At 46.6% G+C, this 16,852-nt stretch overlaps 1 protein-coding gene across 2 annotated transcripts in view; it reads left to right on the top strand.

Annotated features, from left to right (window-relative positions):
* Positions 1-1,445: 1,445 nt before the first annotated feature.
* The window catches only part of RGL2 (ral guanine nucleotide dissociation stimulator like 2), a 33,971-nt gene continuing 18,564 nt past the window's right edge, over positions 1,446-16,852 (top strand). Inside the window, exons 1-2 of one of the 2 annotated variants that reach the window (XM_063938250.1) lie at positions 1,446-1,917; positions 2,129-2,233. In XM_063938250.1, the coding sequence (XP_063794320.1) occupies positions 2,144-2,233 (90 nt within the window). In that variant the 5' untranslated portion in view covers positions 1,446-1,917; positions 2,129-2,143. The remainder of the gene's footprint in view (positions 1,918-2,128; positions 2,234-16,852) is intronic. The other variant, XM_063938251.1, reaches the window with a different exon arrangement.

Consider the following 16,852-nt stretch of genomic DNA (forward strand, 5'->3'; position numbering starts at 1 on the left):
TGCAGCCGTCGTTATTTTGTCATTGAAGTTTTTCTTATACATTGATGGATAAAACAAAAACAATTGGTGCAAAGCAGGTGGTGACGTTACTAATAGCAACCAATCCAATCATTGCCTGCAACTCACAATATCTCACAGGTTCTCAAACTCGGTCCTCAGGACCCCACACAGTGCATGTTTTGCAGGTCTCCTCACAGAATCACAAGTGAAATAATTAGCTCCACCTGCGGACCTTTTAAAATGTGTCAGTGAGTAATTAATACACCTGTGCACCTGCTGGCTTACCTGCAAAACATGCACTGTGTGGGGTCCTGAGGACCGAGTTTGAGAACCTATGCAATATCTCAAGAGCACTTGGAAAATGTTCTAGAGCAGTGGTTCTCAAACTCGGTCCTCAGGACCCCACACAGTGCATGTTTTGCAGGTAACCCAGTAAGTGCACAGGTGTATTAATTACTCACTGACACATTTTAAAAGGTCCACGGGTGGCGCTAATTATTTCACTTGTGATTATGTGAGGAGACCTGCAAAACATGCACTGTGTGGGGTCCTGAGGACCGAGTCTGAGAACCTGTGTTCTGGAGCAGGCATTCCCAATCACGGTCCTCAAGGCACACTAACAGTGCAGGTTTTAGTATTATCCAGGCTTCAGCACAGATGGTTAAATCAAAATAACAGGTGCTAATTAAGTCACCTGTGCTCAAGCATGGATAGCACTAAAACCTGCACTGTTAAGGTGGGTACACACTAATAGATATATCTGCAGATCAATTGATCTGCAGATATATCTATGGATGGATCGGGCAGTGTGCTGTGCATACACACTGCCCGATCCGTCGCCCGCCCAGTTCAGCTGTCAATCACCACCGGCCGCCGCAGCATGTGTATGGGCGATCGGCCGACCGCCCCGTACACACACAGCGACGCGCCAATATATCTGTAGATATATTGGCCGTCGGCTGTGCTGCGCGGCCGACGTGATACGTCTGTGAACGACGGAGTTCACAGACGTATCAGCCGTACACACTGGCCGACGGTCCCGCGATATATATCGGCCGTTCAAGAGAACGCCCGATATATCGACTGGTGTGTATACGGGCCTTTAGTGTGCCTTGAGGACCGTGGTTGGGAATGCCTGTTCTAGAGCATTCCTTGCTCAGATTGGCAGGTCATGCTGGGATTTGTGCTTCCACTACAGGTGGAGTACCACATAATCCTGTATTATAGGGGAACCCAGTCCTGTCCCACTCACAACAGGTAATAGAGACACGAAAGATGTTTACGGGACATTGCTCAAGAAAGTGACGCAGAAGTTTGAAAATCTTTACTTAGAAATTGTGAACAATATACAAACTACTCGTCCGTCACAAAGAGGAAGTCCTCCGGCACTATTCATATTTGCACAGCCAAGCCTAGCCTATTCATAGAGTTCCTGGCAGACGCTCTGTCCAGTTTGGCTGTCACTGGTGTATAATACTGCGGCCACACGGATCACTTGGATGCTTCTATCCCTATGAGGGGACACCACCTGATGTAAACTAAGGGTACGGAGCGCTCTCTTGATGCAGGAAGCCGTCTCTTGCAGGTTTCCTGAGTCTCTTCCTGCTGCCCAGGATGTGACACAAGTCTCAGGACGAGGTGAGGTTGAGAGCACTTCACAGAATTACCTATTTCCCCAGCAAGAGTTCCCCTATCGTCACCTACTATTCCCAATATAGAGACATCCCCCAGTGCTTCGGAATAACTCGGATGCGAGACCGAATTTCCACAGAGAGACATCCCAGAGACTCCTGCCAGCTGACTTTTGATTTTCCGTTCATGAGACCTCTTCGCCTGCGAGAGACACCCCAAACTGAGTGACCGTTCAGCAGCAGTGACCCTAATGCCTCGCGCCTCCCTGCGACCCCAGCTAGCCCGGTGAGGGGCCGACGTGGTGTCTCTATGACACAGTCACACACATTTACTGAGTGGGGCTAAGTGATTCCTGAGGCCACATACTTCTCACTTGTTTGTGAAATGCACAGAATACTGTAGCAGTCAGACCTCGCCTATTATGTGAGTGTTATGTAGTGGGTTCCGGTTACACTGCTGAGTTACACAGTCTGTGTGTCGCTTTTGTTGCCTTTAGCCTCTGCATACACACATGAACTTGCGCACACTAAGGACTGCGCTGGAGGAGGAGAGACGGACTGGACACCGAGCGAAACAAGAGTCCAAATACGATCAGGGCGAGGTAAGAGAACCAAGACGCACAGTCAGTCATACTTTCTGTATTACCCCCTCATACAGAACAGTACTTTCCGTGTGTGGGAGGTTACGCTGATTTATGGCTTCATCTGGGAAAGAATACCTCACATGTTCAGGCCTTCACATTTTTTAGTTTTTCATTTTTTAAATTCTTTATTTTAGAATTCCTTTTCTCTGTAATGTGAACCATTATGTTACTACATGAGTTAGCATTTTATATGCGTGATGGTGCTTAGAAAGAGTACTCCTTGTGGCTGACTGAAAGCAGAAGACACATACGGAAAGTGCTGAGTGCTACTGGCCGACCTTCTGCTGACACAGCACGTCCACCGGTAGCTCTGTTTCTGCCTGTTCTGGTCTCGGCAGTGAAGGGTAGGTCGTGGTCAGCCCTGGGAAAAGACATGGGTAATTCAGACCTGATCGCTAGGCTGCGTTTTCTCGCAGTCTGCTATGCACCGCAATGCTCAGGTGTGACGGACCGCAGCAACAGGGATCGGTGCATAGCGACGGGATGGTGCGAGAAAAGCCATTGCAAGGTGACTGACAGGAAGAGGGCGTTTGTGGGTGGCAACTGACCGTTTTCAGGGAGTGTCTGGAAAAACGCAGGCATATTCAAGCGTTTGAGGGGAGGGTTCCTGACGTCAATTTCCGGTCCCAGGTAGGCTGAAGTGATTGCAGCGGCTGAGTAAGTCCTGGGCTGCGCAGAGACTGCACAAATTCAGTTTGTGCAGCTTGGCTGCACATACGTTTGCACAGCTAAAATACACCCCCCCTGTAGGCGGCGACTATCTCTCGCAGGGCTGCAAAAATCGCAGCCCAGCGATCAGGTCTGAATTAGGCCCCTAGAAACTACTGAGAGGAAACTGCCGTAGTGAATGGCTGTGGGGTGGATGATGCACAGCCAGAGTGTTAGTTCCAAACGTGCTTGTCGAAAGCGTATTTGAATGTTTTATAGAACTAGCTGGAGTATCCGGCGTTGCCTGGGATTTTAAGAATGTCTGTTTACAAAAATAAATGTAAATCTTAAACACACAGTATAAATAACATTGTAGATGGCTGAATACCCGTACTTCACTACGGGATGAGGATGATAAATTAGAATGATAGTTGTTCGTTAATTTACGTTGGTTGGAGATCTAGTATATAGGCATATCTTGCTTTCCTGATGCACTTTGTGTAGTGGCCGGGCCCCTTTTTGGTCCCCCAAGGGACCCTGCTCTTCCCGCTATACAACTCTCAGTCTGTGGCTTCCTGCTGCCTCTATTCCCCTCCTCACATCATGTCAGTGCGCCTGTGAAATCATCGATTTATTTACAGTTTCTTATATAGCACAGCACATTATGTATCTTCTGATATACTATGTGCTGCTGGGGGACCGTGCTACTTCCACTATATAACTCTCAGTCTGTGGCTTCCTGCTGCCTCTATTCCCCTCCTCACATCATGTCACTGCCCCTGTCACATGCAGCCCTGTCCTCACTGACACATCACTCATCTCCTGATATACTCTGTGCTGCTGGGGACCCTGCTCTTCCCACTATACAACTCTCAGTCTGTGGCTTCCTGCTGCCTCCATTCCCCTCCTCACATCATGTCAGTGCCCCTGTGAAATCATCGATTTATTTACAGTTTCTTATATAGCACAGCACATTATGTATCTTCTGATATACTCTGTGCTGCTGGCGGTCCATGCTACTTCCACTATATAACCAGTAGCGGATCTTGCCACGGGCAAGCAGTACTTTTGCCCGGGGCGCTGCCTTCCGGAGGGCGCTGGCGCCATCCGGAGGGCGCCGCACCAGGGCAAGATCCGCTGCTGCACTCCGCTACTGCCCGCTCCGACCCGACGCTCCCCGCTCCGAAGGGAACTAGACGCGTACCGCCCAGCAAAGGTCCTCTCCACGAAGGGAACTAGATGCTACGCGTCTAGTTTCTCGTCGTGGAGAGGACCTTTGCTTTGCGGTGCGCGATGACGTCATCGCGCACCGCACAGCGTTTCAGCAGCGCTACTCTGAACAGGGGGCATAACTGACCACGCCCCCTGCACAGAACCACGCCCCCTACTTCCCGCTCGGGGCGCCAACGGCACTGGAACCGACCCTGTATATAACTCTCAGTGTGTGGGTTTGTGCTACCTGCATTCCCCTCCTCACATCATGTCACTGCCCCTGTCACATGCAGCCCTGTCATCACTGACACATCACTCATCTCCTGATATACTCTGTGCTGCTGCCCCCCCCCCCTAGTGGTGCTAGTGGTGTGTTACCCCCACAGTGTTTGTTCCCAGAGTGTAAGTCATTTGTGTAGCAAGTTTGGTGTCAATTGCTCCAGGCATTAAAGAGTTATGCTGTCTGCTGAAAAACTCTGTGCTGCTGCATCATCCCTAGGGTTGCTAGGGGTGTCTTACCCCCACAGTGTTTGTTCCCAGCTTGTAAGTCATATGTGTACCAAGATTGTTGTAAATTGCTGCAGGCATTCCAAAGTTATGCTGTCTGCTGAAATACTCGGTGCTGCTGCGTCATCCTGAGGGGTGCTAGGGGTGATTTCCCCCCACAGTGTTTGTTCACAGATTGTAGGTCATATGTGTACCAAGCTTGTTGTAAATTGGTCCAGGCATTCGGTAGTTATGCTTTCTCTTGAAATACTCTGTGCTGCTGTCCCACCCCTAGGGGTGCTAGGGGTGTCTGACCCCCACAGAGTTTGTTCCCAGAGTAAGTCAGATATGTACCAAGTTTGGTGTAAATTGCTCTAGGCCTTCCACATTTATGCTATCTGCTGACATACTCTGTGCTGCTGTCCCACCCCTAGGGGTGTCTGACCCCCACAGTGTTTGTTCCCAGATTGTAAGGCATATGTGTACCAATTTCTGAGTACATTGCTCCAGCAATTCCGGAGTTATACTGACTCCTGATATACTTTGTGCTGCTATTTGCCCCCCTAGGGGTGCTAGGGATTTCAATTTTTTTTAGTTGCCTCCGCCGTGTTTTAATACGCTCGAATGTAACATTTCACGATCTGCGCTTGCAAACTGTGGATTTGTATAGAAAGGACACATTTTCACTTTTGTATACTGTAGTAGATAATTTATACTGGAGGTAGAGGATGAGAACATTCTACCTACAATCTAACTCCTCTGCCACCTGCCTGACCAGCTAAGCCAGGAGACACAGAATCTGGGGCAGAGTATAATGATAATGGTTATCATGTTAATGTAAACGTAAATCACAATTTCCTGTGGGCACAGGGCTGATGTATAATATGTAGCTCTGTGGCACGTATTTTGTGACGACAGAGGTTGGTACAACGATTGGGGGGGCACAGATAACATGTAACGCCGGGGTTAGTATATTGTGTATAAGTACACAGGCTGGTACAGTAGTCAGTGGGCACATGTGTTTAATGGGTAAAGTTACAGGGCCAGTATGTTGTGTGAGGGGACAGGCTGGTACCATTATTGATGGGAACATGTCCAGTGTTTTCTATGCAGTTCTGGTACAAACATCTGGACCCATTCCTAATGTTGAACGTAGAGTAATGGTGCCCATACACTTCTGAGATATTAGGTGCTATCTTTCGATTTTGCCCGCATCTGTGATAGAAATGGAAGGATTTTATGCAAATTTAGGGTACCATGAGACGCGATGCGCGGGCACGCCGCTAGAATGTCGCATCTCATGAAAGTATGTGCTGCACATAATATTTCTCGCATCGCAGTGCGATCGCATGTGTTTTTTTTAACACATGCTATATATCGCAGTGTGATGGGCACCCGGCGGGAGCGGCCAGAGGTCGCTCCCACTCGGCGGTGACGTGCCCATCGCGTGATTACCATGCAATCTATAGCATGATCGCATGGTAATCACTTTGGCAGTTCAGGTGCGATTACATCACACCTGAACTGCCGGTGCGATGCCCTGCGATGTCGCGTTGTGGGGCATCCCACAAGTGTATGGGCACCATAATGTGTTGATCTTTGCAGTGTGTGTAAGACAAATAGTCTAGAGGAATGTGAAATAGTCTGTGCGCAGTTGTCATCTTGTCCCATAACCAGCCTCGATTCTGCAGTAATCTCCTTGCCAACCACAAGAGAGAGGCTTAGGGTAGACCTTGGTACAACTCCTGTTAGAGGCAGGGTTTAGCAGGTCTGGGGTTTTGTTTTTTGTTTTTTGCTGGATGGGTGAAGAGAGGAATCTGATGTGCAGGTAAGATGGTATTACCAGAATAGCACATAGGTCATGCATGTATGCAATGGCGTGAGTGGTGGGCCCAGGTTGCGAAGATATTCTTTGGGCCACCTTCCTCCACCCCACTCAAAGTTCATAATATGACACTTAACAGAGGGTGACATACTTGAATACTCTCCCAGAAGTTGCGGGAGACTCGTGATTTTTTTTTCTCCTCACCCCCAGAAGTGTCCGGGTCTCCCATATCCCACTCACTTCCTAATGACGCGGACAGGATGGGGAGATAATACAGGGATTTGCTGCTCCTTTTTGAGGGGACAGGGCTAAATTACATGATATTGCACCATTTTAGCCCTGCCCCTTCCATTTGGACCAGCAACTCACTGCGGTTTGATACTAAGGGGGCCTAATGAAAAGATAGCCCACCTCTGACCGCAGAAATTCCCTGCACGTCTCCTCTACGAGCTTCTCCCAGAAAAGAGTGTTAAAAAGTTGGCAAGTATACAGTGGGGTACAGGGAGAGGCAATGGGCGACGGGGATAGGGTGACAGACAGTGAGTGATGGGAAGAGGGTGATGGGGAGAGGCAGTGGGTGACACCAAAGAGAGGCAGTGGGTGACTGAGAGAGGGTGATGCCAAGGCAAGGCAGTGGGAGACCAGGAGAGGGTGCCAGAGAAAGGCAGTGGGTGATACCAGGGAAAGGCACTGGGTGACCACTAGAGGGTGGCAGGTAGTGGGTGACAGGGAGAGAGGCATTGGGTGATGAAATGGAGATGCACTGGGTGACCGGGAGAGGGTGATATAGAGATGCAGTGGGTTATGCTATTAAGAGGCAGTGGGTTATCAGGAGAGGGTGATTGAGAGAAGTAGAGGGTGACAGGCAGTGGGTACAGCTAGGCAGAGGCAGTGGATGATAGGGAGAGGATGTCAGGCAGTTGGTGACTGAGAGAGGCAGTGGGTGACACTAGGAAGAAGCAGTGGGTGACAGGGAGGGTGACGGAGAGAGAATGTGGGTGATGCCAGTGAGAGGCAGTATGTGACCGGGAGAGGGTGACAGGCAATGGGTGATGCTAGGGAGAAGCAGTGGGTGACGGAAAGGATGCAAGACAGTGGATGACAGTAAGGAGAGGCAGTGGGTGACCAGGAGAGGGTGACAGGCATGGAGAGGGTGACGAAGAAAAGGAGAGGGTGACAGGAAGTGAATGACGGAGAGAGGTAGTGGGTGACACCAGGGAGAAGCAGTGTGATACCTCACCAAAGGATCCTGTGATACAACACCAAAGGACCCTTAATACAGACATACAGGTGCAATCTAAAAGGCACTTATATGTGCTGCCCCATGTTAATAAAACCTTGAGGAGTGCTTTTTATTAGAAGTAGACTACTTTTTACATGTCATTTCTTTCCACCTTGCTTCCCCTGGCTTGCTGCAGCTGCGTTGGAGCCATTGTCAACTGAGGGAGAAAGTTGTGGCTCTGGCTCGTGACACAGGTGGGAAAGAGAGCGCGTCCAGGCAGAGGAGATTAAGTTTGTTCACTGTCCATTAGGCAGAGTGTGCTGAGGTAGCCTCTGAGGGAGCAGGATGTGCACTGCAGGAGTCATCAGAGTGGTAATGTGACGGAGGAGTGACCAGAGTCCTGCTGCTGATTTTGGATGAGCAGAGGGTGTACATCACCACATTCTGACAGAGACAACTCCTCTTATAAAAGAAAGACACTGACCATACCTCCTGCCATGTGCCAACCAGTCAAAAACGTGATTAACTAAATAAATGAGTCTGGAGTGATTTGTGCCTGTGTGCTGTGCCGCTTGTGATAGTTAAAAAGAAAGATGGAAGCCTTCGGTTTTGTGTCGATTACATGAAAGCTAAATCTAGCAACCCATAAAGACGCATATCTTTTGGCAAGTATTGAAGAGCCTCTTACTGCACTGAAAACCGCTATCTATATCTCCACTTGGACTTCACCCTGTGTAATGCACCCGTAACCTTTCAAAGGGTCTCAGAACACTGTTTATGCCAATTATGAAATGGTCCTGCTCTATCTGGGTGATTTAAGCATCTTTTCAAAAACCTATGAGGAACATTTGCGGCATTTACAGGCTCAAGCTGAACTGTCAAAATGCCACCTTTTAAAACCAAAAGTACAATACTTAGGACCCATAGTGTCGAGGGCATGAAACCAGTTCCTGAGAAAATCCGAATGGTGAGGAACTGGCCTACACCCAAGACTGTGAAAGACATCAGAAGTTTTCTGGGGTTTGTCAGCTTTTACAGAAGGTTTATGATTAACTTTTCTAAGATAGCTACTGTCTTGCAAGAACACAGAGTCCTTCCTGCAATTAAAGCTGATTGAAGCTCCTTTTTTGTTGTATTCTGATTATGAGAAGCCGTTCCACGTTTACACCGACACCAGACATTGTGGTCTGGGAGGTCTTCTGTTCCGGGTGCAAGACGGATGTGAAAAAGGAATTGCCTAATTTAGTATGGTCCCACATAAAACCAAAATAAATAATGAAAACTACAGCAGTTAGAACTTTAATCGGGGCTATAACGGAAAAGTTCAAAAACTACCAAGCAACTACACTCTTTGTCATAGACAATAATACATTAGTACACCTCCAAACAGTTTGATCTGATGAATGTCCTGATTGGCTAATTTCAATGACACCATTAAATATCGCAGTAGCAAGTCAAATGGCAATGCGGATGCTCTTTCCCGTTACCCACCAAGTACATGGTGGAAGAAGAAAGACTGGACAGAAGATATAAATACTACTACTTTCAGTCTTCTGGCGCTCAAACAGCAAATCATGACATTCAAAACTACAGTCACTTCTTCGAATTCGGCACCCAAAAGCCCTAAGCAGGAGCAACTTGTGTTTAATTGGAGAAAGGTACAGAAACAAAGTCAGCTGTTACATAAATTGGTGGACATCATACAAAGCAAAAGCCAACTGAACAGAATGCATTAGTTGGAAACTGTATGAGCCACATCTGTGGCGGTGTGTCCTGTGACTGGTGTCTGAGAGGTGGAGCACCTGCAGGGGCGGACACCGAAACATTCCAGCCTCCCCTGGATGATAGACTGTGGTAGAGGCAGACCCAAGGGAGGCGCTAGAGCCAGCAGGCATTCCCAGGAGGTGATGTCCGTGAGCAGGTGGAGCACAGAGCTACAGGTTATCCCCTAATCAGACCCTGAGTGCTGGAACCTACAGTACTAGACAGAAAATACTGGGAGGAGACTGCTGGGTACCGTCCCTGTAAGTGACAGCAGCTGAAAAACGGATGGTCTGGAGGCAGACTTGGGGAGGTGGCTGAGTGACGGGCAGAAGTGAGGGCTGGTACAGCGGGGGATACTCTTCCAAACCAGAGTCCAGCAAGTTGGTGTCAACAGAGGGAGAGACATTTGCAGCATCTGAGGAGTGGCCCACCTGGAACATCTCTCCACACCTTAGACAGGCACTTCTAATATTAAAGGGCAGAAATACTGTCCGTAGATTCCAATGTATGGGTCAACAGTCAATATGTCAACCCCATACGGCCAACATGCATTAGGTCAAAATAACAATGGTCGACACAAGTTTTTAGTGTTTTTCCAACTTTTTTGCTTGACTATGGCTATGACTATGACTATGACTGGGAATAGTAACCTGTGGTGAGTACAGCAAGTCATCTTGCCCGTAACCATGGCTGTAGACAGCGTGGCAGGGTCCAGGTAATGGGAGGGGCGTGGCCTAATGTAAGGGGGCGTGGACACTCCTTACAAAAATATTATTTAAAATAATATTTATGGCACCGTGAACCCTATATAGAAGGCGCCACTGTGCACCCCAGCAGCCAGGAGACGACCAGGACGGGGGCGTGATCAGCAGTGGCGCTAAGAGAGGTGGGGAGAGGGTACAAATTACCTGGGCCCAGGTCTCATAGAGGGGCCTCCTTTGATTAGGCTATGCCCCCTGAAAAGTACCTGGGCCCAGCCAAGCTCTCTACTGCCCTGGCTGAGAGGCAAGCCATGCTCCTGTGAGTGGGTGCTTCTGATGTGCTAGACACGCCCCCAAAGAGGTGTGGCCATGCCCACAGCATGCTGTGGTCACACCCCCGCCAGTGGGGGCAGGGGGACCCAGGAAGTTGTTGTACCGGGGCCCAGGATTTCTCTTGGCAGCCCTGGTGATCAGTGCAAGTGCAACCCTCCTCCAAACCGCCACACAGAGGCCGCTGCTGCACAAGGGTACGCTTTTCCACTGATTGTGCTTTTATATGGGTAAACATACAAAATGACACCCAGAGAACATAAAAAATAATCTTGTTTAGTCCATTGGCATGTTCACATTTTGACCGTGTCAACCTTTTGACCCTGTTGACCTAATGCACGTCGACCATTGCAATGTCTAGACAGTGTAGATCGTCTATACCACATCCGTCAGTGTTAGAGTGATTACAGACATTGGGCCTTTGCGATTGCATAGTGCCATACTTTGGCCCAATGCGCACGCGCAGTGCCCGTTCTGCGTGTGCGAGGGCCAGCGAATGCTATCGCATTGCATTGATGCAAATGCCTCTGCCTGATTAACAGGCAGAAACATTCGCGAGGCGGTCAGGAGCACGGGCAGGTCCGGGCTGTTTTCGGGGCGGACATCCCGTGGCCACTACAAAGCAAAACATGGCGGTGGTGAGCCAGCCTTTGCAGCTAGGTTGCGCACGCTGGGGGCTACCCTTGTTTTGGTGTCCATTAGCAAGCTAGGCGGCCCCCAGCACACAAGTGATAGCAGCAACATATTCTGCTATTTAACAGAATCTGCTACTGAACCTGAGTAAGGCCCACTGGGGCCCTGAGAAGGGATAAAGAAGTGATAAAGTTATTAAGCCTGCAAAAGGGATTAAGAAGTGATAAAGTTATTAAACCTGGAGAAGGGATTAAGAAGTGATAAAGTTATTAAACCTGGAGAAGGGATTAAGAAGTGATAACGTTATTAAACCTGGAGAAGGGATTAAGAAGTGATAAAGTTATTAAACCTGGAGAAGGGATAAAGAAGTGATAAAGTTATTAAACCTGGAGAAGGGATAAAGAAGTGATAAAGTTATTAAGCCTGCAGCAGGGATTAAGAAGTGGTAAAGTTATTAAACCTGGAGAAGGGATTAAGAAGTGATAACGTTATTAAACCTGGAGAAGGGATAAAGAAGTGATAAAGTTATTAAACCTGCAGAAGGGATTAAGAAGTGATAACGTTATTAAACCTGGAGAAGGGATAAAGAAGTGATAAAGTTATTAAACCTGCAGAAGGGATTAAGAAGTGATAACGTTATTAAACCTGGAGAAGGGATTAAGAAGTGATAAAGTTATTAAACCTGGAGAAGGGATAAAGAAGTGATAAAGTTATTAAGCCTGCAGAAGGGATAAAGAGGTGATAAACCAGTGATAAGTGCAAGGTGAAAACGCACCAGCCAATCAGCTTCTGTCATTTTTCAAATTCGGAATGATTGGCTGGTGCATTTATCACCTTGCACTTATAACTGCTTTATCACTTCCTTATCCCTTCTCCAGGTTAATACATCTGCCCCATTATCTCTATACAAAAAAAGATTGCTTGATACACTGTGATAAACTCCTTAGCTGCTTACAAGCTCGTGAACCTAGTGAGCACTATGTGTAAGCAGAGGCTATCTACTTCAGCATAGAAGTAGAACTTAGACAATAATCACTCTATTGGAATAGCTAGTGCGGGACTGCCATCGTGCTAGCCACTTTAACCCTGACAAGGGTTTGATGAAAGCCGTTTACCCCCTTTTGAGCTAAAATATTTAATCCATCAGTACAAATAGTTTTCAATATTCAGACTTCTCAGGAACAATTTAATGTCAGTGTTGGCTAGCATTGTGACAATATTAGAAAATCAAATTTCAGCTTTTAGCGGAAAAGCTCTGAGTGCCCTCTAGCCCTAAATCTATAATCAACTAACAGGTTTACTAGGGTATTCAATTATCCGCAAATTCGCGGCAATTTTTCGCCCGAAAAAATTTCTCGCCAACCGGCCGAAAATTGCAGCGAAAACGCTCCGTTTTTCAATTTTCCGCAAATTCGCTGCAATTTTTCGTCCGAAAATTTTTCGCGCCAATCGGCCGAAAATTGCAGCGAAAACGCTCCATTTTTTGACCTATTCAATTCCGACCGGGTTTCACGTGAAAATTCTTGCAGTGAAAAGTGCAGGTGAAAATGGGGAAATCAGCCTGTACCCCAAAAAATGCTAAACTAACAGGAAAACAGAAGAGAAGTGTGTTCGAGATCACATTAGAGAGTTTTTGGGGACTTAAATTGTGTGAAATGGCGGTTATATGCATTTTTTTTTTAATGCAAAAAAATTATAGAAAGCAAGTTTTTTTTTTAGCAAAATAAATGCTCTCATTAAATTTGGGGTACATAAAAATGGGTATAAGTATATATTTGGGTCATTTTTTGGGTACTTTAAAAAAAAGTGGAAACAGACCGATTACTCCCATCTGCAAGCCTAAAAAACACCTGTCCCACTCATAAAGCACCCCAATATACCTGTCCCATACCTTGAACCCCAATTTCCATCACTTTTTACTTTTTCACCCCAAAAATGACATGTTATTATTGGCCAATTAAAAATAATTAAAAACTTCAACGTGCCTAATTAGTCATTAAGGGGGGTGTCCCAGGAGTTCTGTACCATATCCAAACATTTTTAACTAAAAATAGTGACTTTTCCCAACTTTTCACCTGCTTCAGAGAAGGTGAAGTGAAATTAGTGAAAAAATGATCACCGATAAATTTTCCAGTATAATTGAATAGCCTGTAATTGCGTTTCACGTGAAAAGTCAGTTTTTTCACCTGAAAACTGGACTTTTCACGTGAAAAGTCCGTTATCACTGCTAATTGAATATACCCCATAATCTTCATAAGTGCACCACTGAAAGCCTGGCCAGTGAAGACTAACGGGAATAGACTGTGGGAATAGGGTATCTGTTTTTAGTAGTATTGTCAGAAATGTATACTTGAAAGTTAAAGTTACCTCCAGTTACCTACCCTTAGTTCAGAATAGAATATTTTAATGTTCGTAATAGGTAACATTGTTGCATTACCATGGAAATTGCTAGTTTCACCATTGTTTAATGGTGACAACATTAATAAACTTGTTAACTGGAGATAACAAGTCCCAAGTATTGTTACTGTGTTATATATTGCATAAGTATATTCAATAGTGGCAAACTGTGTTTAATTATCGCTAACTTTTGCTTAAGGAGAGCTAGAAATTGACAAAGGGGGTAATTCCAAGTTGATCGCAGCAGGAAATTTTTTAGCAGTTGGGCAAAACCATGTGCAGTGCATGTGGGGCAGATTTAACATGTGCAGAGAGAGTTAGATTTGGGTGTGGTGTATTCAATCTGCAATCTAATTTGCAGTGTAACAATAAAGCAGCCAGTATTTACCCTGCACAGAAACAAAATAACCCACTCAAATCTAACTCTTTCTGCACATGTTATATCTGCCTCCCCTGCAGTGCACATGGTTTTGCCCAACTGCTAAAAAATTTCCTGCTGCGATCAACTTGGAATTACCCCCCAAAGAGTTCTATCTTAATGAAAAGCATTATTTTATTAATTTTGTAATTACTGTGTTGGGGTTTGGGGACCACCTGCCTCTCTGCTGTGGTGTGGGAAAGAAGAAGCGGTGGGAATGTCTAAACGATGAGAAAGTTCCATACTTAAGATCAGCAAGCAACTACACATTCTATGGCATTACAAAAGTAGTTACTTAATTTCTTCATGTGTAAGCGCCGCACACAGACTTGTTCCCATCCTCTATATGACACAAAAGTGCGGTCTCGTATGGACGGCTGCATGAAATTTGCTTTGAAAACTTTGTGCCGTGATGATCACGGTTTCTTACAGTAATGAAATTTCTTTAAAAAAAAATAATGTTTACACAAATTATTTGAAATTAAGCCAACCTCCATGCATAAGCGGAACGGTGCAACTAACACCAGACATTCAGTTATGTGACGGTAGATGGCAGTTACAGATTTCAATATTAAGGGAGAGATATATCAAATCTTGGAGAGAGATGCAGTGAATAAATTGCTCAACCAATTAACTTCTGTCCTTTATCTAGCACCACTTGCAAAATGACAGTTTAAAGCTGATTGGTTGTTATATGCAAGTTCATTTTATTTATCTCCAAGATTTTATAAATCTCCCCAATGATATTTAATTTGTCTGGAATTTCAGTAACACAAAGGCAACATCCATTGTGTGTAGGCAATGAATTGATACATTGGTGTAATAGGGAGTGAGGTGATGGGTGAGGATTTGTGTGCCCAGTGAGAAGAGATTATGCTGTATGGTAGTATGAGTGTGAACATGGCCGTAAAAAAAATGGCCTGAGTAATGGGTGTGGCCTAATGTAAGGAGGTGTGGCCACACATGTTACAAAAAAAAGTAGCAAAATAATATTTGCGGCTTTGCTTCTTGACGCTGCATGCTCCACCGGAGGGCGCCATTGTGACGCTCAGCCAGGAGGATAAATTGATCAGTGCAATTGCTACCCTCCTTTTCCCACCGCACTGCCGCTCTGCTCCACCCCTATGTGATGTCATACATTGTGACGTTACCTATAGGGGGAATGTTGCGGACCTACAGGAACGGTTTACAGCGAGCTGATGCGCAAATAAGACTTGTTTTAAGAAGTCCTCCTTGTACATCAGACTGCTGTTGATTCACAGACTGGTGCAGCTCTACCGGTATTGGTGGTAGGAGCCAGGGGTGGGCCCCCCTCTCTTTAAGGGCCTGGGACACCAGTCCCCAGAGTCTCCCCCTGGTGGCTGCCCTGCCAAACACCAGACTGGGCAAGGAATGGGCTCTAACAGACCTTGACTGTGGAATGATTGTTATTGACAGGCATAGCATTATGAGCATCTCAGAACAAGCTGATCTGCTGGGATTTGCCTGCACAGAGGTCTCTAGAGCTTACAGAGAATGCTGCAAAACAAAAACACCCAGTGAGCGGCTGTTCTGAGGGTGAAAGCTCCTCGTTAGTGAGAGAGGTCAGAGGAGAATGGTCAGACTGGCTCCAGCGGAGACGTAGTGGCATGCAGGAGAGCACCTCTGACTGCACAGCATGGCAACCCTTGAAGTGGATGGGCTCCAGCAGCAGCGGGAGACCACACTGAGCTCCACTTCTGCCAGGACACTGAGGCCACAGCGGGCACAGGACCGCCCACACTGGGCAGTTACAGATTGGAAAATGTTGCCTGGTCTGGTGAATCTCTATTTTGGCTGCTACCCCCCCCCCCCCCCCCCCCCCTTCATCACCGTCAGCAGCTGCCATATGTTTCTACAGGGGCTGCAAAACTGTAAGATTTAAGTGCCCTACACACTTAAAGATTATCTGTCCAATCTTTCTGGTTGGAACAAAAATCTGGTAATGTATGGGAGCAAATGACAATTGACCATTTGCTCTCAAACCCTGGACAACAGACAAAAATGGACTTTCAAACAAATTGGTTAAGTTTGTTTCGTTAAAACAATTGATCTTAACAACCGTTTCTGTCCATTTTCTGGATTTTGGGAGCAAATGGTTGATTGTCATTTGCTCCCAGACATTGCCAGATTTTCTTTCCAATCAGACAGATTGGACAGATCATCTTTAAGTGTGTAGGGCCCTTTACCCTTGCAACTAACGCTATCTTTAGATGGCATTAGCCCATTGTAACCTATGGATTACACTCTGTGTAGACTTTTTCGGGAGAGAGATCGCAGGCTAATGTATCCCGCCCCCCTCCCCCAACTGTAAAGGTAAGCCGTACATTCAGAGTCTGCACATCTGCTAATGGCAACTTCCAGCAGGATAATGCATCATGTCACACAGTTCTTGTCATCTTGGGCTGGTCCCGGGAACATAACAATGGGTCCATTGTATTCCACAGTCACCAGCTCTCCATGTAAAAGAGCAATGCTTCTCAAACACAGTCCTCAAGTCACACTTACAGACCTGATTTTTAAGGTTATCCATGCTTGAGCACAGATAGTAAAATCAAAATGAATGAGGTACTAATTAATTCACCTGTGGTTAAGCGTGGATATCCTGAAAACCTGGACTGAGTATGAGAAGCACTGCAATAGAACACCTTTAGGATGTGTGTGAACTGGAGATTTGCAGCATGAATGTGCAGCCGACAGATTGGCAGCAGCTGCGTTATATGATGTCAGTAAGGGCCAGAATGTTTCCAGCACCCTGTATCAGGAAGCGGTCATGTGACCGGCACTCGGGATCCCGACGGTCACCATGCCAACGCCGGATTCCCGAATGATCACAGTGTCGCCCGACGGAATGCCGATACACAGGGTCTATTCCCACTCGTGGTTGTCCGCAAGGGGCTCTGTTGTGCTCGCCCCCCAACAC

Source organism: Pseudophryne corroboree, chromosome 8 (assembly GCF_028390025.1).
Source record: "Pseudophryne corroboree isolate aPseCor3 chromosome 8, aPseCor3.hap2, whole genome shotgun sequence".
NCBI classification, from domain to species: Eukaryota; Metazoa; Chordata; class Amphibia; order Anura; family Myobatrachidae; genus Pseudophryne; species Pseudophryne corroboree.